This window comes from Dendrobates tinctorius, unplaced genomic scaffold (genome assembly GCF_039654945.1).
Source record: "Dendrobates tinctorius isolate UK_male_01 unplaced genomic scaffold, ASM3965494v1 ptg000196l, whole genome shotgun sequence".
Classification (NCBI taxonomy): Eukaryota; Metazoa; Chordata; class Amphibia; order Anura; family Dendrobatidae; genus Dendrobates; species Dendrobates tinctorius.
The window spans coordinates 26,382,274-26,407,659 of record NW_027361863.1 but is presented as its reverse complement, the minus strand read 5'-3'; the positions used below and the strand labels follow the sequence as shown (position 1 = coordinate 26,407,659).

General features: G+C 42.9%; 1 protein-coding gene across 10 annotated transcripts in view; it reads left to right on the top strand.

The window, feature by feature from the left end:
* SORCS1 (sortilin related VPS10 domain containing receptor 1) overlaps window positions 1–25,386 on the top strand; it is a 955,194-nt gene that overhangs the window by 841,084 nt on the left and 88,724 nt on the right. For all 10 annotated transcript variants that reach the window (XM_073553077.1, XM_073553078.1, XM_073553082.1 and 7 more), the window contains exons 20-23: window positions 5,755–5,888; window positions 7,848–7,971; window positions 17,646–17,758; window positions 21,677–21,808. In XM_073553077.1, the coding sequence (XP_073409178.1) occupies window positions 5,755–5,888; window positions 7,848–7,971; window positions 17,646–17,758; window positions 21,677–21,808 (503 nt within the window). The remainder of the gene's footprint in view (window positions 1–5,754; window positions 5,889–7,847; window positions 7,972–17,645; window positions 17,759–21,676; window positions 21,809–25,386) is intronic.

The following is a 25,386-nucleotide window of genomic DNA, read 5'->3' as shown; positions in this document are numbered from 1 at the left end:
CATGTGGACTGGATGTGCGGCATCATTCATGTGGACTGGATGTGCAGCATCATTCATGTGGACTGGATGTGCGGCATCATTCTTGTAGACTGGATGTGCAGCATCATTCTTGTGGACTGGATATGCGGCATCATTCATGTGGACTGGTTGTGCAGCATCCTTCTTGTGGACTGGATGTGCGGCATCATTCATGTATACTGGATGTGTGGCATCATTCATGTGGACTGGATGTGTGGCATCATTCATGTATACTGGATGTGTGGCATCATTCATGTGGACTGGATGTGTGGCATCATTCATGTGGACTGGATGTGCGGCATCATTCATGTGAACTGGATGTGCGGCATCATTCATGTGGATTGGATGTGTGGCATCATTCATGTGGACTGGATGTGCGGCATCATTCATGTGAACTGGATGTGTGTCATCATTCATGTGGACTGGATGTGTGGCATCATTCTTGTGGACTGGATGTGTGGCATCATTCATGTGGACTGGATGTGTGGCATCATTCATGTGAACTGGATGTGCGGCATCATTCATGTGGGCTGGATGTGCGGCATCATTCATGTGGACTGGATGTGTGGCATCATTCATGTGGACTGGATGTGTGGCATCATTCATGTGATCTGGATGTGTGGCATCATTCATGTGGACTGGATGTGTGGCATCATTCATGTGAACTGGATGTGTGGCATCATTCATGTGAACTGGATGTGCGGCATCATTCATGTGAACTGGATGTGTGGCATCATTCATGTGGACTGGATGTGTGGCATCATTCATGTGGACTGGATGTGTGGCATCATTCATGTGAACTGGATGTGCGGCATCATTCATGTGAACTGGATGTGCGGCATCATTCATGTGGACTGGATGTGTTAATTGTCACATTGTATCCGGTGGTTCTGTACTGTGACCCTAATCCTGACCTTCATCTTGAAATATAATCCTAATCCTAGACCCTACCATAACCATTGTAATCCTAGTCCTACCTCTCGTCCATTTCTCATAACCCTGGCACATAATTGTGCCCAATAATCTGAGCCATCCATCAAGTGAAGAATCCACAGTCTTTGTCCTGAAGAATAAAACTTGTAACAAGCCTTAACCCCAATACTGACCCTAGAAGCTGTAATCCTAGCTGTAATTCTGGCCTTAACCTTCACCCTAGTAGATGTAACCCCGTCCTGATTCCACCCCCTAGCCTCAGCTCTAACCCAGCCATACCCTTAATCCCAATCCTTCTAGCCCCAGCTCTGATGTATTGTGCTGTCACTTCATGTTGATGGCTCGTTATCAGCACAGATGCGGCATCATTCATGTGGACTGGTTGTGCAGCATCCTTCTTGTGGACTGGATGTGTGGCATCATTCATGTGGACTGGATGTGCGGCATCATTCATGTGGACTGGATGTGCGGCATCATTCATGTGAACTGGATGTGCGGCATCATTCATGTGGACTGGATGTGCGGCATCATTCATGTGGACTGGATGTGCGGCATCATTCATGTGGACTGGATGTGCGGCATCATTCATGTGGACTGGATGTGTGGCATCATTCATGTGGACTGGATGTGTGGTATCATTCATGTGGACTGGATGTGTGGTATCATTCATGTGGACTGGATGTGTGGCATCATTCATGTGGACTGGATGTGCGGCATCATTCTTGTGGACTGGATGTGTGTCATCATTCATGTGAACTGGATGTGTGGCATCATTCTTGTGGACTGGATGTGCGGCATCATTCTTGTGGACTGGATGTGTGGCATCATTCATGTGGACTGGATGTGTGGCATCATTCATGTGGACTGGATGTGTGGCATCATTCATGTGGACTGGATGTGCGGCATCATTCTTGTGGACTGGATGTGTGGCATCATTCATGTGGACTGGATGTGTGGCATCATTCATGTGAACTGGATGTGAGGCATCATTCATGTGGACTGGATGTGCGGCATCATTCATGTGGACTGGATGTGTGGCATCATTCATGTGGACTGGATGTGTGGCATCATTCATGTGAACTGGATGTGTGGCATCATTCATGTGGACTGGATGTGGGGCATCATTCATGTGGACTGGATGTGCGGCATCATTCTTGTGGACTGGATGTGCGGCATCATTCTTGTGGACTGGATGTGCGGCATCATTCATGTGGACTGGATGTGCGGCATCATTCATGTGGACTGGATGTGCGGCATCATTCATGTGAACTGGATGTGCGGCATCATTCATGTGGACTGGATGTGTGGCATCATTCATGTGGACTGGATGTGCGGCATCATTCATGTGGACTGGATGTGAGGAATCATTCATGTGGACTGGATGTGCGGCATCATTCAGGTGGACTGGATGTGCGGCATCATTCATGTGGACTGGATGTGCGGCATCATTCATGTGGACTGGATGTGCAGCATCATTCATGTGGACTGGATGTGCGGCATCATTCTTGTGGACTGGATATGCGGCATCATTCATGTGGACTGGTTGTGCAGCATCCTTCTTGTGGACTGGATGTGCGGCATCATTAATGTATACTGGATATGCGGCATCATTCATGTGTACTGGATGTGTGGCATCATTCATGTGGACTGGTTGTGCAGCATCATTCATGTGAACTGGATGTGTGGCATCATTCATGTGGACTGGATGTGCGGCATCATTCATGTGGACTGGATGTGTGGCATCATTCATGTGGACTGGATGTGCAGCATCATTCATGTGGACTGGATGTGCGGCATCATTCTTGTAGACTGGATGTGCGGCATCATTCTTGTGGACTGGATATGCGGCATCATTCATGTGGACTGGTTGTGCAGCATCCTTCTTGTGGACTGGATGTGCGGCATCATTCATGTATACTGGATATGCGGCATCATTCATGTGGACTGGTTGTGCAGCATCATTTATGTGGACTGGATGTGTGGCATCATTCATGTGGACTGGATGTGCGGCATCATTCATGTGGACTGGATGTGTGGCATCATTCATGTGGACTGGATGTGTGGCATCATTCATGTGGACTGGATGTGCGGCATCATTCATGTGGACTGGATGTGAGGCATCATTCATGTGGACTGGATGTGCGGCATCATTCAGGTGGACTGGATGTGCGGCATCATTCATGTGGACTGGATGTGTGTCATCATTCATGTGGACTGGATGTGCAGCATCATTCATGTGGACTGGATGTGTGTCATCATTCATGTGGACTGGATGTGCGGCATCATTCATGTGGACTGGATGTGCAGCATCATTCATGTGGACTGGATGTGCGGCATCATTCTTGTAGACTGGATGTGCGGCATCATTCATGTGGACTGGATGTGTGTCATCATTCATGTGGACTGGATGTGCGGCATCATTCATGTGGACTGGATGTGTGTCATCATTCATGTGGACTGGATGTGCGGCATCATTCATGTGGACTGGATGTGCAGCATCATTCATGTGGACTGGATGTGCGGCATCATTCTTGTAGACTGGATGTGCGGCATCATTCTTGTGGACTGGATGTGCGGCATCATTCATGTGGACTGGTTGTGCAGCATCATTTATGTATACTGGATGTGTGGCATCATTCATGTGGACTGGATGTGTGGCATCATTCATGTATACTGGATGTGTGGCATCATTCATGTGGACTGGATGTGTGGCATCATTCTTGTGGACTGGATGTGCGGCATCATTCATGTATACTGGATGTGTGGCATCATTCATGTGGACTGGATGTGTGGCATCATTCATGTATACTGGATGTGTGGCATCATTCATGTATACTGGATGTGCGGCATCATTCATGTGGACTGGTTGTGCAGCATCCTTCTTGTGGACTGGATGTGCGGCATCATTCATGTATACTGGATGTGTGGCATCATTCATGTGGACTGGATGTGTGGCATCATTCATGTATACTGGATGTGTGGCATCATTCATGTGGACTGGATGTGCGGCATCATTCATGTGGACTGGATGTGCGGCATCATTCATGTGTACTGGATGTGTGGCATCATTCATGTGTACTGGATGTGCGGCATCATTCATGTGGACTGGATGTGCGGCATCATTCATGTGGACTGGATGTGTGGCATCATTCATGTGGACTGGATGTGTGGCATCATTCTTGTGAACTGGATGTGCGGCATCATTTATGTGGACTGGATGTGTGGCATCATTCATGTGGACTGGATGTGTGTCATCATTCATGTGGACTGGATGTGCGGCATCATTCATGTGGACTGGATGTGTGTCATCATTCATGTGGACTGGATGTGTGGTATCATTCATGTGGACTGGATGTGTGGTATCATTCATGTGGACTGGATGTGTGGCATCATTCATGTGGACTGGATGTGTGGTATCATTCATGTGGACTGGATGTGTGGCATCATTCATGTGGACTGGATGTGCAGCATCATTCATGTGGACTGGATGTGCGGCATCATTCTTGTAGACTGGATGTGCGGCATCATTCTTGTGGACTGGATATGCGGCATCATTCATGTGGACTGGTTGTGCAGCATCCTTCTTGTGGACTGGATGTGCGGCATCATTCATGTGGACTGGATGTGTGGCATCATTCATGTATACTGGATGTGTGGCATCATTCATGTGGACTGGATGTGTGGCATCATTCATGTGGACTGGATGTGCGGCATCATTCATGTGAACTGGATGTGCGGCATCATTCATGTGGACTGGATGTGCGGCATCATTCATGTGGACTGGATGTGCGGCATCATTCATGTATACTGGATGTGTGGCATCATTCATGTGGACTGGATGTGCGGCATCATTCATGTGGACTGGATGTGTGGCATCATTCATGTGGACTGGATGTGCGGCATCATTCATGTGGACTGGATGTGCGGCATCATTCATGTGAACTGGATGTGTGGCATCATTCATGTGGACTGGATGTGTGGCATCATTCATGTGGACTGGATGTGTGGCATCATTCTTGTGGACTGGATGTGTGGCATCATTCATGTGAACTGGATGTGCGGCATCATTCATGTGGACTGGATGTGTTAATTGTCACATTGTATCCGGTGGTTCTGTACTGTGACCCTAATCCTGACCTTCATCTTGAAATATAATCCTAATCCTAGACCCTACCATAACCATTGTAATCCTAGTCCTACCTCTCGTCCATTTCTCATAACCCTGGCACATAATTGTGCCCAATAATCTGAGCCATCCATCAAGTGAAGAATCCACAGTCTTTGTCCTGAAGAATAAAACTTGTAACAAGCCTTAACCCCAATACTGACCCTAGAAGCTGTAATCCTAGCTGTAATTCTGGCCTTAACCTTCACCCTAGTAGGTGTAACCCCGTCCTGATTCCACCCCCTAGCCTCAGCTCTAACCCAGCCATACCCTTAATCCCAATCCTTCTAGCCCCAGCTCTGATGTATTGTGCTGTCACTTCATGTTGATGGCTCGTTATCAGCACAGATGTGTATAAAGCACTGATGAATGGTCTACAAGGGAGGTCTGGTTAACAGCATCAGAATTTGACTTTATAAATTGTACTAAATGACCACATAACCCCATCACATCTGGCCACACAAGAGCAATAATTGACGGACTGCAGTTTACCCTATTTCCAGTAGAGGGAAGCATTGCTTCACTCTAGTGTTGGCGGCTGTGCAGATTCTTTGCTTTCCCTCTTCTCATCTGAGATCTTTCCTTTTAATCATGTCCAGATCACTTTGGTGAATGCGGTATCTTTTTTCTTTCCACAGCTCCCCTGGAGCACATACACTTGATTTTACCTTTTGTCACCACAAAGAACAAGGAGGTCAACGCTTCGGTGGTCCTGTGGCCAAGTAACGTGGGGACCCTCACCTACGTCTGGTGGCTGGGAAATAACAGCGAGGTGACTGCAGATTTCTATTATTGAAGAATTAAAAAAAAAGTTGCAAACTGATAACTATGTACAGCCTTTTATGTGACCCGGAAATCTAAAGTTCTAGAGATCGGACGACTAAAGATCTAAAGGCGAATGGTTGTCAGCCCCATCCAATAATGGCAATTCTCACATTAGTTTATCTGTTATCTATTATCTATCTATCTATCTTCTATCTATTATCTATTATCTATCTATCTATGATCTATCTATTACCTATCTATTATCTATCTATCTATATATCTATTATCTATCTTTTATCTATCTATTATCTATCTATATATATATCTATTATCTATCTATCTATCTATCTATCATCTATTATCTATCTATTATCTCTGTATTATCTATTATCTATCTATCTATCTATATATCATCTATCTATTTATCTATCTATGATCTATCTATTACCTATCTATTATCTATCTATCTATCATCTATTATCTATGTATTATCTATTATCTATCTATATATCTATTATCTATCATCTATCTATCTATTATCTATCATCTATCCATTATCTATCTATCTATCTATTATCTATCATCTATCCATTATCTATCTATCTATCTATTATCTATCATCTATCCATTATCTATCTATCATCTATATATTATCTATCTATCTGTCTATTATCTATCTATATATCATCTATCTATCATCTATCTATTATCTATCTTTTATCTATTATCTATCATCTATCTATCTATTATCTATCTTTTATCTATTATCTATCTATTATCTATCATCTATCTATTTATCTATTATCTATGTATTATCTAGCTATCCATCATCTATCTATCTATTATCTATTATCCATGTATCTATCTATTTATCTATCTATCTATCATCTATCTATTACCTATCTTTTATCTATTATCTATCTATCATCTATCTATCTATCATCTGTCTATTATCTATCATCGATCTATTATCTATCTATCCATTCTCTATCTTCTATCTATCTTTTATCTATTATCTATCTACCATCTATCTATTATCCATTTATCTGTATTATCTGTATTTCTATTGTTTATGTGTTACTCTTCAGATTTATCGCATATTTCGCCACTTTTTGTGCCTGATTAGACATTTTTGAAAAATGTTTTTGGAAAGGACAGCGGCTGAGAGAAGTGGTGAAATGCTGTACATGTTCAGATTGTAGATGACGGCGGATATGTTGGTGCCGCACAGCGAGGTGTCGTCAGACACTGAGAGGTGATGGCGAAGTGTCCGGCCGTCTATGGAGATGCAGTAGACGTATGGCGGGCCGCTCCACCTCTCAACAGCTTTATTCTGTCTAAATTAGGACAAGGACAATAAATCCACCCCAGAGACATTTTGTTCTGGGCATCAAGACCTAAAACACCTCTGATCAGGAAAGGAGTAAAACTAATATTTACTAATATTTATTTTCTTTCTTTTCCATCAGTTTTTCTTATAATTGTTGTCAGATAACTTTGGCTTTTGACTTTTTGCTTTCCTCTAATTTTCTGCCTTAATTCTCTTGCCCTCATTGCTCCGGTCTGAACCCCAGGAGGCAAATCCTCAAACTAAAACTGATTGGGATTAAAAAGTAAAATTACAAACAAAATATAAAAATAATTCCACATCTCTCCCTTCTGTGAGGTCCCAGACACTGTGATACTTCGTGTTCTGGAGATGGATCCGGCTGCTCGTTGTCTCTGCCATGATGAGCGGCATATCCTCCATCCAACAAACAGGCCCAGGCCGGACTCTGCCAAAAGCGAAAAGTCTGCACCATCAATTATTGTCCTCAGTTCCATGTTTTTCTAGAAGATAAGAGCAGAAGTCCCTGCAGGCGATCCTCCGAGCCGCTGCAGAAGATGCCTGTGAGGACAATGTAATCTTCACTTCTGACACGTCTGCTGCTGGTAGCTCAGCTTTTCTCCTTCTTCCCTCCCGCAGCCGCTCATCACTCTGGACAGGAGCATCTCATTCAGCTTTGCCGTGGAAGGAATGAACAGTATCACGGTGCAGGTGTCTGCGGGGAGCAGCATCCTGCAGGACACGAAGACCATAGCGGTGTACGGTAAGTGCTGCTTCCTGCTCACTCCCATGGACAAGAGCAAAGCTTCCAGTGTTAAGATATCAATCAAGATCAACCTATAACCTAACATGTTGCTCCAGAGGTGAACTAAAACCCCATGGGGCAGATGCTAATTGCCCCATATCAGTGGGAAAATTCCTTCCCAATTCCTGTAATATTAATATGTGATTTTTGCAAGCAGTGAGACTACAGATTCTTTACTGTGTGAGCAGTGAGATTATGGAACTGTCTTACACAGAATGGATAGTCTCACTGTTCCCACAATAACGAATCCATAATCTCACTGCTCGTATAGTAAAGAATCCATAGTCTCACTGCTCCCATAATAATGAATCCATAGTCTCACTGCTCGTATAGTAAAGAATCAATATTCTCACTGCTCGTATAGTAAAGAATCAATAGTCTCACTGCTCGTATAGTAAAGAATCCATAGTCTCACTGCTCTTACAGTAAAGAATCCATAGTCTCACTGCTCGTATAGTAAAGAATCCATAGTCTCACTGCTCGTATAGTAAAGAATCCATAGTCTCACTGCTCCCACAATAAAGAATCCATAGACTCACTGCTCCCATAATAACGAATCCATAGTCTCACTGCTCGTATAGTAAAGAATCAATAGTCTCACTGCTCGTATAGTAAAGAATCCATAGTCTCACTGCTCGTATAGCAAAGAATCCATAGTCTCACTGCTCGTATAGTAAAGAATCCATAGTCTCACTGCTCCCACAATAAAGAATCCATAGTCTCACTGCTCGTATAGTAAAGAATCCATAGTCTCACTGCTCGTATAGTAAAGAATCCATAGTCTCACTGCTCGTATAGTAAAGAATCCATAGTCTCACTGCTCGTATAGTAAAGAATCCATAGTCTCACTGCTCCCACAATAAAGAATCCATAGACTCACTGCTCCCATAGTAACAAATCCATAGTCTCACTGCTCGTATAGTAAAGAATCAATAGTCTCACTGCTCGTATAGTAAAGAATCCATAGTCTCACTGCTCGTATAGCAAAGAATCCATAGTCTCACTGCTCGTATAGTAAAGAATCCATAGTCTCACTGCTCGTATAGTAAAGAATCCATAGTCTCACTGCTCCCACAATAAAGAATCCATAGTCTCACTGCTCGTATAGTAAAGAATCCATAGTCTCACTGCTCATATAGTAAAGAATCCATAGTCTCACTGCTCGTATAGCAAAGAATCCATAGTCTCACTGCTCGTATAGTAAAGAATCCATAGTCTCACTGCTCATATAGTAAAGAATCCATAGTCTCACTGCTCCCACAATAAAGAATCCATAGTCTCACTGCTCGTATAGTAAAGAATCCATAGTCTCACTGCTCGTATAGTAAAGAATCCATAGTCTCACTGCTCGTATAGTAAAGAATCCATAGTCTCACTGCTCCCACAATAAAGAATCCATAGTCTCACTGCTCGTATAGCAAAGAATCCATAGTCTCACTGCTCATATAGTAAAGAATCCATAGTCTCACTGCTCGTATAGTAAAGAATCCATAGTCTCACTGCTCCCACAATAAAGAATCCATAGTCTCACTGCTCGTATAGTAAAGAATCCATAGTCTCACTGCTCATATAGTAAAGAATCCATAGTCTCACTGCTCGTATAGCAAAGAATCCATAGTCTCACTGCTCGTATAGTAAAGAATCCATAGTCTCACTGCTCGTATAGTAAAGAATCCATAGTCTCACTGCTCGTATAGTAAAGAATCCATAGTCTCACTGCTCGTATAGTAAAGAATCCATCATCTCACTGCTCATATAGTAAAGAATCCATAGTCTCACTGCTCGTATAGCAAAGAATCCATAGTCTCACTGCTCGTATAGTAAAGAATCCATAGTCTCACTGCTCGTATAGTAAAGAATCCATAGTCTCACTGCTCGTATAGTAAAGAATCCATAGTCTCACTGCTCATATAGTAAAGAATCCATAGTCTCACTGCTCGTATAGCAAAGAATCCATAGTCTCACTGCTCGTATAGTAAAGAATCCATAGTCTCACTGCTCGTATAGTAAAGAATCCATAGTCTCACTGCTCGTATAGTAAAGAATCCATCGTCTCACTGCTCGTATAGTAAAGAATCCATAGTCTCACTGTTCGTATAGCAAAGAATCCATAGTCTCACTGCTCGTATAGTAAAGAATCCATAGTCTCACTGCTCGTATAGTAAAGAATCCATCGTCTCACTGCTCGTATAGTAAAGAATCCATAGTCTCACTGCTCGTATAGTAAAGAATCCATCGTCTCACTGCTCATATAGTAAAGAATCCATAGTCTCACTGCTCGTATAGCAAAGAATCCATAGTCTCACTGCTCGTATAGTAAATGATCCATAGTCTCACTTCTCGTATAGTAAAGAATCCATAGTCTCACTGCTCGTATAGTAAAGAATCCATAGTCTCACTGCTCGTATAGTAAAGAATCCATCGTCTCACTGCTACCACAATAAAGAATCCATAGTCTCACTGCTCGTATAGTAAAGAATCCATCGTCTCACTGCTCCCACAATAAAGAATCCATAGTCTCACTGCTCGTATAGCAAAGAATCCATAGTCTCACTGCTCATATAGTAAAGAATCCATAGTCTCACTGCTCGTATAGTAAAGAATCCATAGTCTCACTGCTCGTATAGTAAAGAATCCATAGTCTCACTGCTCGTATAGTAAAGAATCCATAGTCTCACTGCGTGTATAGTAAAGAATCCATAGTCTCACTGCTCATATAGTAAAGAATCCATAGTCTTACTGCTCATATAGTAAAGAATCCATAGTCTCACTGCGTGTATAGTAAAGAATCCATAGTCTCACTGCTCGTATAGTAAAGAATCCATAGTCTCACTGCTCATATAGTAAAGAATCCATAGTCTCACTGCTCCCACAATAAAGAATCCATAGCCTCACTGCTCGTACAGTAAAGAATTCATAGCTTCACTGCTCGTATAGTAAAGTATCCATAGTCTCACTGCTCGTATAGTAAAGAATCCATAGTCTCGCTGCTCATATAGTAAAGAATCCGTAGTCTCACTGCTCGTATAGTAAAGAATCCATAGTCTCACTGCTCGTATAGTAAAGAATCCATAATCTCACTGCTCGCACAGTAAAAAATCCATAGTCTCACTGCTCGCACAGTAAGAAATCTATAGTCTCACTGCTCGTACAGTAAAGAATCCATAGTCTCACTGCTCGTATAGTAAAGAATCCATAGTCTCACTGCTTGTATAGTAAAGAATCCATAGTCTCACTGCTCGTATAGTAAAGAATCAATAGTCTCACTGCTCGTATAGTAAAGAATCCATAGTCTCAGTGCTCGTATAGTAAAGAATCCATAGTCTCACTGCTCGTATAGTAAAGAATCCATAGTCTCACTGCCCATCTAGTAAAGAATCCATAATCTCACTGCTCGCACAGTAAAAAATCCATAGTCTCACTGCTCGCACAGTAAGAAATCTATAGTCTCACTGCTCGTACAGTAAAGAATCCATAGTCTCACTGCTCATACAGTAAAGAATCCATAGTCTCACTGCTTGTATAGTAAAGAAGCCATAGTCTCACTGCTCGTATAGTAAAGAATCCATAGTCTCGCTGCTCGCACAGTAAAGAATCTATAGTCTCACTGCTCGTACAGTAAAGAATCCATAGTCTCACTGCTCGTATAGTAAGGAATCCATAGACTCACTGCTCGTACAGTAAAGAATCCATAGTCTCACTGCTTGCACTGTAAAGAATCCATAGTCTCACTGCTCGTTTAGTAAAGAATCTATAGTCTCGCTGCTCGCACAGTAAAGAATCTATAGTCTCGCTGCTCGTACAGTAAAGAATCCATAGTCTCACTGCTCGTATAGTAAGAAATCTATAGTCTCACTTCATCAGTAAATAATCTTCGTCTATTTTGGTGATGAAACCTTCTTTCCTCTAGATGTAGAGGATGCCCCCTGTCTGTACTGTCACCTTATACATTTGTACATTGTTGTAAGATCGCCCCTAAACCTTCTTTTTTCCAGACTGAGTAACCCTTAGTTTAATATGAGGCCTCCTGCAGTCATTCGTTCCCTTAGTCTCCTCGGTCGCTCTTCTCTGCACCCGCTTTAGTTCAGCTCTGTCGATCTCTGGAGCTAAACATCATACCCAGTATCTACATGTGGCCGCACTGGTGACTTGTGCAGGGACAGCACTATGGTCTTGTCATGAGGGTCTCTGCCTCCTTTAATGCCCCCATTATTGTATTTGCCTCGGCAGCAGCTGCGGTGGACTTTGTCGTCCACACATCCAAGTCTCTTTCAGTGACGTTCTATCCGGTGTTTTACCATTTAGCACATAATTATACATTTCATTTCCTCTGCCCATTTGCTCGGGCCGACCTTTATCAGTGACCCTGTCCCATCCCTCAACTCCGGTCTGCACCAGTACCTGTAATAATAAGTGATCCTCGGCTGTGATCATTACTTTAGAGTTAACTTTAAGTTGTCTTAAAACCATATGAGAATTAGTATTTATCTTCAGCCTCTTATTTTATTTTCTTCCTCTTACTTTCTTTTTTTCATCTTTCATTCTCCCATAATTTTTTCTACTTCTAATTTCTCCTTCTTCTCCCTTTTTCCTCTTCCTTATTCTTCTTTTTCTCCATGTTTCTCCTTTGCCTTTACTTCTTCCCCTTTCTCTCCTTTTCTTCTTCTTCTTCTTACTCCTCTTCCTCTTATATTAATCATTCCTGTTCTTCCTTTCCTTCTTATTCTTCTTCTTGCTCTTTCTCTTCTTTTTATATACTTATTTCTCTTCTTATTTCACTTCTTTATCTTCTATTTCTTCATCTTCTTATTTATTTTCGCCTTATTCTACATCCTCTCTCTTCTCTCTTATCTTTTACTTCTTTCTCCTTTACTCACTTTATCTTCATATTTTCTTTCTTTCTTTTCTTTTTCTTCCTTTTTCCTTTCTCCTGAACATTTTCTTCTTCTTCCTCCACTTCTTTTTCCTCTTCTGTTTTCTTATCCTTTTTCTGTTTCTTTTTTTCGTTCTTCGTTTCTCTTTTTTTCCCTTTCACTTCTACTTCCTTTCCTTTTCCTCCTCCTATTCCTCTTCTTCTGCTTCTTTTCCTTGACTTCCTCTTCACCCTATTCCTTATCTTTTTTCCTTTCACCCTTCTTTCCTTCCCTCTTTCTCTTCTCATTTTTCTCTACTTGTGCTTCTTCCTTATCTAGTTACTCTTTTTCTACTTCTTTTTACAATGCGTCTTTTACATCTTCTTCTTTACATTAAACTTCTTTTGTTTTGTTTTGTCTTCTTTGTCTTTATCTTCTCCCACTTTCTCTTTTCCTTATTCTCGTTTCTCAACTTTCACTTTTCCTTTTCCTCTGCTTTCCAACTCTTTTACCTTGCTTCTCCATCTTTCCATTCATCTTTTTCCTTTTCTCCTTCTACCTTTTTTTCTTCTTTATAATAATTCTTTCCCCATCTTCTTCCTTCTTTGATTTTCTATTACAGTGGCATGCAAAAGTTTAGGCACCCCTGGTCAAAATTACTGTTATTGTGAACAGTTAAGCAAGTTGAAGATAAAATGATCTCTAAAAGGCCTAAAGTTAAAAATGACACATTTGTTTTGTATTTTAGGCTAAAAAGTAATACACATTGTAATTTTTTCACATTTTAAAAATTACAAAAAGAAAAATGGTCCGATGCTAAAGTTTGGGCACCTTTGGAGATTTGTGTGCTCAGATAACTTTGACCAAGGTTTCAGACCTTAATTAGCCTGTAAGGGATATGGCTTGTTCACCCTCAATGTTAGGAAAGGCCAGCTGATGCAGATTCCACAGGTTTAGAAACACATAGCCTCCTCTAACCTTGTGCGAAAAAACAGCCACCATGGGTTCTTTTAAGCAGCTGCCTAGCACTCTGAAAATGAAAATGGTGGAGGCCCACAAAGCAGAAGAAGGCTATAAGAAGATAGCAAAGCGTTTTCAAGTTGTCCTTTCCTCAGTTCAATATGTAATTCAGAAATAGCAGTTTACAGGAACAGTGGAGGTCAAGATAAGTTCTGGAAGGCCAAGCAAAATTTCAGAGAGAGCTGCTTGTAGGATTGCTAGAAAGGCATAACAGAACCCCCACTTGACTGCAAAAGACTTTCAGAAAGATTTAGCAGATTCTGGAGTTGTGGTAATTGTTCTACTGTTCAGAGACAATTTATCAAATATGGCCTTCATGGAAGAGTCATCAGAAGAAAACCTCTCCTGCACCCTCACCATAAAATTTAGCATCAGAGGTATGCAAAAGAACATCTAAACAAGCCCAATGCATTTTCGAAACAAGTCCTGTGAATCGTTGAAGTTAAAATAAAACTCTTTGGTCGCAATGATCAAAGGTATGTGCAGAGAAAAAATTGCATAGAATTTCAGGAAAAGAACATCTCTCCAACCATTAAGCATGGGGATGGATCAATCATGCTTTGGAGTTGTGCTGCAGACAATGGCACAGGGAACATTTACAAGTAGAGGGAAGAATGGAGTCAATGAAATTTCAACAAATTCTTGATGCAAACATAACACCATGTGTAAAAAAGCTGAATTTGAAAACAGGATGGCTTCTACAAATGGATAGTGTTCACACACATCAAAATCCACAATAGACTACCTCAAAAGGCAATAGCTAGAGGTTCTTCAATGCCCCTCACAGTCCCCCGATTCGATCATCATTGAAAATCTGTGGCTAGCCCTCAAAATAGCAGTGCATGCAAGACGACCCTGGAATCTCACAGAAATGGAAGAATTTTCCAAGGAAGAATGGATGAAAATCCATCAAACAAGAATTGAAAGACTCTTGGCTGGCTACTAAAAGCGTTTACAAGCTGTGATATTTTAAAAGGGAGTGCTACTAGGTACTAACTATGCAGTGTGCCCAAACATTTGCATTGGCCTATTTTCCTTATTGTAATTTTTAAAATGTAAAAAATGACAATATATAATTTTTTGGCCTAAAATACAGAGAAAATGTGTCATCTTTAACTTTAGCCCTTTTAGTGATCATTCCATCTTCAACTTGCTTAACTGGTCACAATAACAGTAATTTTGACCAGGGGTGCCCAAACTTTTAAATGCCACTGTATCTGTTTTCTGTATTCTCCTCTTTTTCTCCACTACCCACTCTTCCTTCTCTTCCCTTCAATGCCATCTTCATTTTCTTCTCCTCATGCTTATATCTTCTTCTTTTTTCCAGTCTATATTTTCTTTTTTTTTTTTTTTACTTCACAGATTAAAAAAAATAAGCATTGTCCAGTCTTGAACACTATTTTGAGTGCAGTTTTGGTTAGAAAACTATTTTTTGCGCAAAGTTCCAAATTTCCTGCACTACCAGACAGATCCACAATTATGTCTACCTGCAGCCACCACAAGAGGGAGCTCATAACTTACTATTTGTAAACTGTACTCAATAATAGCAATGTATGCAGTTTGCTCCTGAGCTCCCCCTAGTGGTAGAAGCAGATAGACAGTATTTCATCATTTAATTCTCTGTCAATGAAGGGGTTTTGCTGCTTTGTATCTGAAATCAAAGCTGTGACTGATAAAAAAAGATACAGAATTAGTATAAAATTTCTGAACTGGAAGTGATATGATGGCAAAAGATGGACAATTACGGTACTCATGTAGGAACTTTTTTCTTTTTTGCTTTTCCAATAAGGCTGATTTTTCAAAAAGCTATTATGAAATGTAACAAGTTTTTTAAAGTGTAATTACCAGCATATATCCTGAAATTAACCACTACCTTACATTAACTGTGCCAGTTTCCGCCACCTGCTTCCCAAACAACAACTGCGCTCCATCTGCTCTTCTTTGTTTGTCTGTTCACCTAAACCCAACATTACCTCCTTAATAATAATAATTGTAGTGAAATCAGTGCACATTCCCGGAAGAGGCTAATTTTACAGACCAACTTTCCATTAAATGTGACTGCATCTACAATTTACCTTATTTGCCTGACTAATTGGATAATTATCTACCTGCAGAGAATAATACCACAGAGCGGGAGAGTTGGGGTTGACATTTCTTGTTTTATGTCAAATCTCCATTTACAGGCAGAAAATAATTCACTTTTATTAAAGTTGGGCTCACATTATGCCGAGATGCATTCAAAGTGTGGCCACAAACCAGGGCGATATGTAGATCAACAGTGTGCAAATGACTGTTGTATCAGTGGTAACTCTGTGTCTTTCCTTCCTTTCCATCTTTATTTCTTTCATACATATCAAATTCTTGATATAATTCTAGCAATGATTTGAAAGCCGTATAAGAGCTGATGAGATAAAACAGAGGATGACAAAGTACATACATGCTGTATATTGCTCATTTATTTGTATTTTTCCTTCCGCCTTATCTTCTCTGCTTTCATACCTTCCCTTTCCCTTTCCATTTCCCCTTCCCCTTCCTTCCTTTTATTTTTTTTCTTTCTTTTGTTTCTTTCCTATCCTTTTCCTTCCTTCTGTCTTCCTTCTTTTCCTTTGTTTTCCTACCTTCCCTTTGTTTTCCTTTTCATTCCATCTGTCCTCTCCTTTCCTTTTCTTTCCTTACTTCCTTTCCTTCAATCCTTTCCTGTTACTTTCCTTTTTCTTTCCTTTTCCTACCTTACTTTTCATTTCCTTCCTTCATTTCCTCTTCCTTCCTCCGTCCGCTCTTTGTTTTCATGCTTTCCTTACCTTCTCTTTTCCTCCATCCCTTCCTTCCTTTTATTTTTTCTTTCTTTTCCTTCATTCCTTTCCTTTTCTTTCTTTTCCTTCATTTTATCTTCCTTCCACCCTCCCTCCCTTCTTTACTTGCATTTTTTTTACCTTCCCTTACCTATTTCCCTCCCTACCTTGTTTCCTTTCCTTCCTTTTCCTTTCCCTTCCTTCCTTCTTTCCTTCCCTTTCCTTCTTTTTCCTTCCTTCCTTGTTTCCTTTCCTTTCTTCTTTACTTGCTTGCTTTCCTTACCTTCCCTTTATCCCTCCTTTCCTTTTCCTTTCTTTCCTTTCTCTTCCATCCTTCCCATTCCTTCCTTCATTCCTTCCTCACTCCCTCACTTTCCTTCTTTTTCCTTCCTTGTTTGCATGCATGCTTTCCTAACATTCCCTTTCTTTTTTCCCTCCCTTCATTCCTTTTTTCTTTCGTTTTCCTCCTTTCCTTTTCCTTTTCTTTTCCTTCCTTTCCTTTCTCTTTCATCCTTCAGTTCCTCTTTTCGTTTCCTTTCCCTTCCTTACTTTCTTGCTCCTCCCCTCCACTCCTTTACTTCCTTTTTCTTCCTTCCATGTTTCCTTTCCTTCCTTTCCCTCCCTTCCTCACTTCCTTTGCTCCTTTGTTCCTTTCCTTCGCTTCCCTTCCTTCATTTCCTTCCTTTCTTTCTTCCTTCCTTCTTTACTTCCCTATCTTTTCCTTTCCCTTCCTTCCTTCCTTCCCTCCCTTCATTTCCTTTTCTTTCCACCCTTCCCTTTTTACCTCTTCTCTTCCTTCCCTTCCTTCTTCCTTCTTTCTTTCCCCTTTATGAGAGGGGATGAGATGCTGTATTTCTTGTATTTTTTCTGTCCGTTGTTTCAGAGCATTTATTCAACCAATATTACGCTCACTTTCCCATGTTTCCTCCCATCTGCACTGTTAACCCTTACCGTTCATTGATTACAGAGCAGTTTCAGTCTCTGCGATTGTCGTTTTCACCAAACCTTGATGATTTTAACCCCGATATTCCGGAGTGGAGGAGAGATATCAGCCGTGTGATTAAGAGAGCGCTCATGTATGTAAGTGACACCATTATTTGCTCCTTTACCCCCCTTCCCAGGGTTTATGCCCTGTAAGTGCAGAGCCCCCCCGCACAGTATGTGCCCACCCACCCGCAGAGCATGCACGTGCCCACAGCGGCGCTGCTGTCTGGTCTGTGGAGCTGTAGCAGGCCTCCAGATGACGATGCATATCATGAAAGTGTCCCACCTGGCGGTAGAAATATTACATACAAAATGGTAAGAAAGGGCATTGTTTCTATACACGAATGCAGATCAGTGCCTTTAATCCGGCATCCAGCAACCCAGAGTCTGAGAAACCAGAGCGTGATTCCAGTTTAGAACTGAGATAAAATGGAAAATGTTACTGATCCAAAGATAATTAAAAGGAAATTACTCAATAACTAGGAAACTAACTAAAAAATACATTTATTGGATGATACAGTTGTGCTCAAAAGTTTACATACCCCGGCAGAATTTTTGCTTTCGTGGCCTTTTTTCAGAGAATATGAATGATAACACCAAAACTTTTTCTCCACTCATAGTTAGTGGTTGGGTGAAGCCATTTATTGTCAAACTATTGTGTTTTCTCTTTTTAAATCGTAATGACAACCCAAAACATCCAAATGACCCTGATCAAAAGTTCACATACCCCATTTCTTAATATTGTGTATTGCCCCCTCTAACATCAATGACAGCTTGAAGTCTTTTGTGGTAGCTGTGGATGAGGTTCTTTATATTCTCAGATGGTAAAGCTGCCCACTCTTCTTGGCGAAAAGCCTCCAGTTCCCGTAAATTCCTGGGCTGTCTAGCATGAACTGCGCGCTTGAGATCTCCCCAGAGTGGCTCAATGATATTGAGGTCAGGAAACTGAGATGGCCACTCCAGAACCTTCACTTTGTTCTGCTGTAGCCAATGACAGGTTGACATGGCCTTGTGTTTTGGATAGTTGTCATGTTGGAACGTCCAAGTACGTCCCATGCACAGCTTCCGGGCTGATGATTGAAAATTTGACTCCAGTATTTGCTGATAACGATCTGCATTCATCTTTCCCTCAACTTTGACCACGTTTCTTGTGCCTTTGTAGCTTACACCCCCAAAACATCAGCGATCCACCTCCGTGCTTTACAGTAGGAATGGTGTTCCTTTCATCATAGGCCTTGTTGACCTCTCTCTCCAAATGTAATGTTTATGGTTGTAGCCAAAGAGTTCAATTTTGGTCTCATCACTCCAAATTACCTTGTTCTAGAAGTTTTGAGGCTTGTCTCTGTGCTGTTTTGCATATTGTAGGTGAGATACTTTGTGGCATTTGCGCAGTAATGGCTTTCTTCTGGTTACTCGACCATGCAGTCCATTTTTCTTCAAGTGCCTCCTTATTGTGTATCTTGAAACAGCCACACCGCTAGTTTTCAGAGAGTCCAGTATTTCAGCTGATGTTATTTGTGGGTTTTACTTTGCATCCCAAACTATTTTCCTGGGAGTTGTCGACGACATTTTTGTTGGTCTACCTGACCGTGGTTTTGTTTTTACAGAGCCCCTGATTTTCCATTTGTTAATCACAGTTTGAACGCTGCTGACTGTCATTATCAATTCCTTGGATTTCTTTTTGTATCGCTTTCCTGTTTCATACAGTTTAATTACCTTTTCCCGTAGATCCATTGACAATTCTTTTGCTTTCCCCATGAGTCACAATCCAGAAATGTCAGTGGCTGGATGAAAGATGCAAGAGTCTGTCTGGATCCCAGAAAGTCACTCAGCTTTTATCCGCACACTGATTACAAGCAGACAGCTCACAGGTGAGGATGTTACCTTTAGTAGCCATTCACACCCATTTGTGTCAACTTCTGTGCATGTTATCAGGCCAAAATCACCAGGGTATGTGAACTTCTGATCAGGGTCATTTGGATGTTTTGGGTTGTCATTATGATTTAAAAAGAGAAAACACAGTAGTTTGACAATAAATGGCTTCACCCAACCATTAACCATGAGCGGAGAAAACGTTTTGGTGTTATCATTCATATTCTCTGCAAAAAGGATATATAATAGATAGATGATAGATAGATGGATAAAAGGAAAGATAGATAGAAAGATGACAGATAGCTAGAAAGACAAGTAGGTAGATAATGGCTGGATAGATGGAAATAAGGATAGATAACAGATAGAACAATGGCACGATGCGCTTGGTGCCCCGGGTGACATAACCTTACCGCTCCTCTAGGGATGAGGTCACACCTCACTCTCTGACCGCTGGTTACAGCCGCACAGTACATGTCCCTTGGTTCCGGACGGTTTGGGTCTCGCTTCTCTATACATATTTTTCTTTTTTTTTGTACCAATTTGCTGTTCGGATTGACATCAAACCTTCGGTCACAGGGGACGTTACTATCTTCAGTGTCAGGTCCCTTCCAGCCGAGGGACTAAGGCCCGTGTCCCGGTGACACCGCTGTGCCCTTCCTGCCACCGTCCATCTGTCACCCGCTGATTTGCACATTTACAATGCTTTTGTTTGTTCTTTTGTTGTTTTCTACATTATTAAACACTTGTGGGATGAGTTTATGGAGCAGAATGTCGCTTTCTCGGTGCTGAGTTTTTCTTTAATTTTCTTGCAATTACTAAAGAGCCATGGAGTCAACAGCCACAGAGCTGGGAGCTACGGAGCCTGTTGTGCAGCGATGCCCAGAGGCGGCCCGGATGCTCAGCCAAGCTAGCGATGGCAATTAATCAACCAGTGCCAGGCAAGCTCTGCAGCGGGCGCCCCGGCTCCTGCTCCTAGGAAGGCTCCTCTGGGGACCAGGCTCACCGCGCGGCATTGCACGGCGCGGCGCTGCCAGCTGTGTCTGGACCTGAATTATAACAGTGAGGGGTTAATCCTGCAGTCAGTAAATGACGCGCAGTCAGGAGGCTGGTTCTTCACTGACTCCACCTGTAGAATGTTCTCAGGTGTTCTCTGTTATCCTCCAGGTCAGATCGGGGAGTGGCTGACTGGGTTTTTAATAAGATGGACTAACAGAAAAAAGCCGAAAACTCTCAGCCCCCAAATCACTACTTTATGTTACTTAGCTAAGACCCTTCACAAAAAAATGTCACTATGTATTTATTTTTTGTAAATGTACCATATGTATTTTTTTACAACAGCAGACACAGTATATTCCAGAATCTTGTGTAGATCATCCTCATCTATAAGTAAAGAAAGTATCAAACAGTAAAATAAAGTAAAAAGAAACGCAAAAATTCCAAATCTATTTTGGATTTTATCTCCTGCTATAGTTTCATAAAGGAGTTCCACTTTATCGTCCTCCTGGATTTCAACATCATTACCCCGCCCCTTGACACCCCCATAGCCCCCATCTTCTAGAATTAACAACTAATTTATTTACCGTATTTATAAATAAAAATAAATATTTTTTTATTATTTATTAATGAATTACATCATTTTAACATGTCCAAAATAATTTCTTTTTACATTTTCAGATTCTTTAGAATTCTATTTTTTTTTCTGATACAAGTTTCCAAATCTTCATATTAGAAATAGAGATTAATGATAAAATCCTGGCTGCTTGTAGCCACCACTAGAGGGAGCTCAAGAGCTTATGGTGTATGTTTCCCATTCATCAGAGCTCCCCCTGGTGGTGGCTGAAGGTAGTTGAATTTGATCATGTAAATGTCTGCCCGTGAGGAAGGAATGCTTCTGTTTTGGAGTTCTGTGTCAGAAAATCAGAACTGCGATTGTTAGAAAGATAAAAGACTTAAGATGAAGTCCAACAAATATCAGGTGCCTTGTACAGCCAGCAACCGGTCATGCAGATGTATGGGAGGGGGTCTTCTCGGAACAGTAAGGTGCACCTCTACACCATCTGCAAGCTGAAATCCAAGTTTATTCCCCAAGTTATTTTCTGTGTCTGGATTATATGAGGCTAAACCTGTTATGTGTCCACACAGGCCACGGGCGTGAGCAGCAGACAGATCTTAGTGGCGGTCCTCCCCGGACTCCCTACGTCCGCCGAGCTCTTCATTCTCCCCTATCAGGATGGCACCGAGGAGAATAAGAAGAAAACAGAAGATCTGTCCCAGGTAATAGATATGTCCTGGAGAATTAGACTGAGAAGCTTTAGATTACCCCCGAGAATCGACAGTGCAGTAGAAGGATGCAGCAGAGCTGAACTTGCTGCAGAACTGTTTCTTGTCATCATTGGTTTCATCCTCCGTAGCATTGATGGCTCATAGTCACGTCGTCATGATGCAGAGTCTGGGGTGTCCGTTTTCCAGGGGGAAAGGTATTGATTGCCCTGGAATCTGCCCAAGGAACATTGATTTGTATTTTTCACCCCGCTCTCTACTATGTTTGTAACATTTGCATTTACTTTTCATGATGAACGCCCATACTCCAAGAAGTACTGGCACCGGTGCACAATTATCGAGTAGCGCAATATACAGTCATGGCTGATAGTGCCGGCACCGGTGCACGATTATCGAGTAGCGCCCACTGTGTAGGCAATATACAGTCATGGCTGAAAGTGCCGGCACCAGTGCACGATTATCGAGTAGTGCCCACTGTGTAGGCAATATACAGTCATGGCTGAAAGTGCCGGCACCGGTGCACGATTATCGAGTAGTGCCCACTGTGTAGGCAATATACAGTCATGGCTGAAAGTGCCGGCACCAGTGCACGATTATCGAGTAGCGCCTACTGTGTAGGCAATATACAGTCATGGCTGAAAGTGCCGGCACCGGTGCACGATTATCGAGTAGCGCCCACTGTGTAGGAAATATACAGTCATGGCTGATAGTGCCGGCACCGGTGCACGATTATCGAGTAGTGCCCACTGTGTAGGCAATATACAGTCATGGCTGAAAGTGCCGGCACCGGTGTACAATTATCGAGTAGTGCCCACTGTGTAGGCAATATACAGTCATGGCTGAAAGTGCCGGCACCGGTGCACGATTATCGAGTAGCACCATCTGTGTAGGCAATATACAGTCATGGCTGAAAGTGCCGGCGCCAGTGCACGATTATCGAGTAGCGCCTACTGTGTAGGCAATATACAGTCATGGCTGAAAGTGCCGGCACCGGTGCACGATTATCGAGTAGCGCCCACTGTGTAGGAAATATACAGTCATGGCTGATAGTGCCGGCACCGGTGCACGATTATCGAGTAGTGCCCACTGTGTAGGCAATATACAGTCATGGCTGAAAGTGCCGGCACCGGTGCACAATTATCGAGTAGTGCCCACTGTGTAGGCAATATACAGTCATGGCTGAAAGTGCCGGCACCGGTGCACGATTATCGAGTAGCACCATCTGTGTAGGCAATATACAGTCATGGCTGAAAGTGCCGGCACCGGTGCACGATTATCGAGTAGTGCCCACTGTGTAGGCAATATACAGTCATGGCTGAAAGTGCCGGCACCGGTGCACGATTATCGAGTAGCACCATCTGTGTAGGCAATATACAGTCATGGCTGAAAGTGCCGGCACCGGTGCACGATTATCGAGTAGTTCCCACTGTGTAGGCAATATACAGTCATGGCTGAAAGTGCCGGCACCGGTGCACAATTATCGAGTAGTGCCCACTGTGTAGGCAATATACAGTCATGGCTGAAAGTGCCGGCACCGGTGCACGATTATCGAGTAGCACCATCTGTGTAGGCAATATACAGTCATGGCTGAAAGTGCCGGCACCGGTGCACGATTATCGAGTAGTGCCCACTGTGTAGGCAATATACAGTCATGGCTGAAAGTGCCGGCACCGGTGCACGATTATCGAGTAGCACCATCTGTGTAGGCAATATACAGTCATGGCTGAAAGTGCCGGCACCGGTGCACGATTATCGAGTAGTGCCCACTGTGTAGGCAATATACAGTCATGGCTGAAAGTGCCGGCACCGGTGCACGATTATCGAGTAGCGCCCACTGTGTAGGCAATATACAGTCATGGCTGAAAGTGCCGGCACCGGTGCACGATTATCGAGTAGTGCCCACTGTGTAGGCAATATACAGTCATGGCTGAAAGTGCCGGCACCGGTGCACAATTATCGAGTAGTGCCCACTGTGTAGGCAATATACAGTCATGGCTGAAAGTGCCGGCACCGGTGCACGATTATCGAGTAGCACCATCTGTGTAGGCAATATACAGTCATGGCTGAAAGTGCCGGCACCGGTGCACGATTATCGAGTAGTGCCCACTGTGTAGGCAATATACAGTCATGGCTGAAAGTGCCGGCACCGGTGCACGATTATCGAGTAGCACCATCTGTGTAGGCAATATACAGTCATGGCTGAAAGTGCCGGCACCGGTGCACGATTATCGAGTAGTGCCCACTGTGTAGGCAATATACAGTCATGGCTGAAAGTGCCGGCACCAGTGCACGATTATCGAGTAGCGCCCACTGTGTAGGCAATATACAGTCATGGCTGAAAGTGCCGGCACCGGTGCACGATTATCGAGTAGTGCCCACTGTGTAGGCAATATACAGTCATGGCTGAAAGTGCCGGCACCGGTGCACGATTATCGAGTAGCCCCATCTGTGTAGGCAATATACAGTCATGGCTGAAAGTGCCGGCACCGGTGCACGATTATCGAGTAGTGCCCACTGTGTAGGCAATATACAGTCATGGCTGAAAGTGCCGGCACCGGTGCACGATTATCGAGTAGCACCATCTGTGTAGGCAATATACAGTCATGGCTGAAAGTGCCGGCACCGGTGCACGATTATCGAGTAGTTCCCACTGTGTAGGCAATATACAGTCATGGCTGAAAGTGCCGGCACCGGTGCACAATTATCGAGTAGTGCCCACTGTGTAGGCAATATACAGTCATGGCTGAAAGTGCCGGCACCGGTGCACGATTATCGAGTAGCACCATCTGTGTAGGCAATATACAGTCATGGCTGAAAGTGCCGGCACCGGTGCACGATTATCGAGTAGTGCCCACTGTGTAGGCAATATACAGTCATGGCTGAAAGTGCCGGCACCGGTGCACGATTATCGAGTAGCACCATCTGTGTAGGCAATATACAGTCATGGCTGAAAGTGCCGGCACCGGTGCACGATTATCGAGTAGTGCCCACTGTGTAGGCAATATACAGTCATGGCTGAAAGTGCCGGCACCGGTGCACGATTATCGAGTAGCGCCCACTGTGTAGGCAATATACAGTCATGGCTGAAAGTGCCGGCACCGGTGCACGATTATCGAGTAGTGCCCACTGTGTAGGCAATATACAGTCATGGCTGAAAGTGCCGGCACCGGTGCACAATTATCGAGTAGTGCCCACTGTGTAGGCAATATACAGTCATGGCTGAAAGTGCCGGCACCGGTGCACGATTATCGAGTAGCACCATCTGTGTAGGCAATATACAGTCATGGCTGAAAGTGCCGGCACCGGTGCACGATTATCGAGTAGTGCCCACTGTGTAGGCAATATACAGTCATGGCTGAAAGTGCCGGCACCGGTGCACGATTATCGAGTAGCACCATCTGTGTAGGCAATATACAGTCATGGCTGAAAGTGCCGGCACCGGTGCACGATTATCGAGTAGTGCCCACTGTGTAGGCAATATACAGTCATGGCTGAAAGTGCCGGCACCAGTGCACGATTATCGAGTAGCGCCCACTGTGTAGGCAATATACAGTCATGGCTGAAAGTGCCGG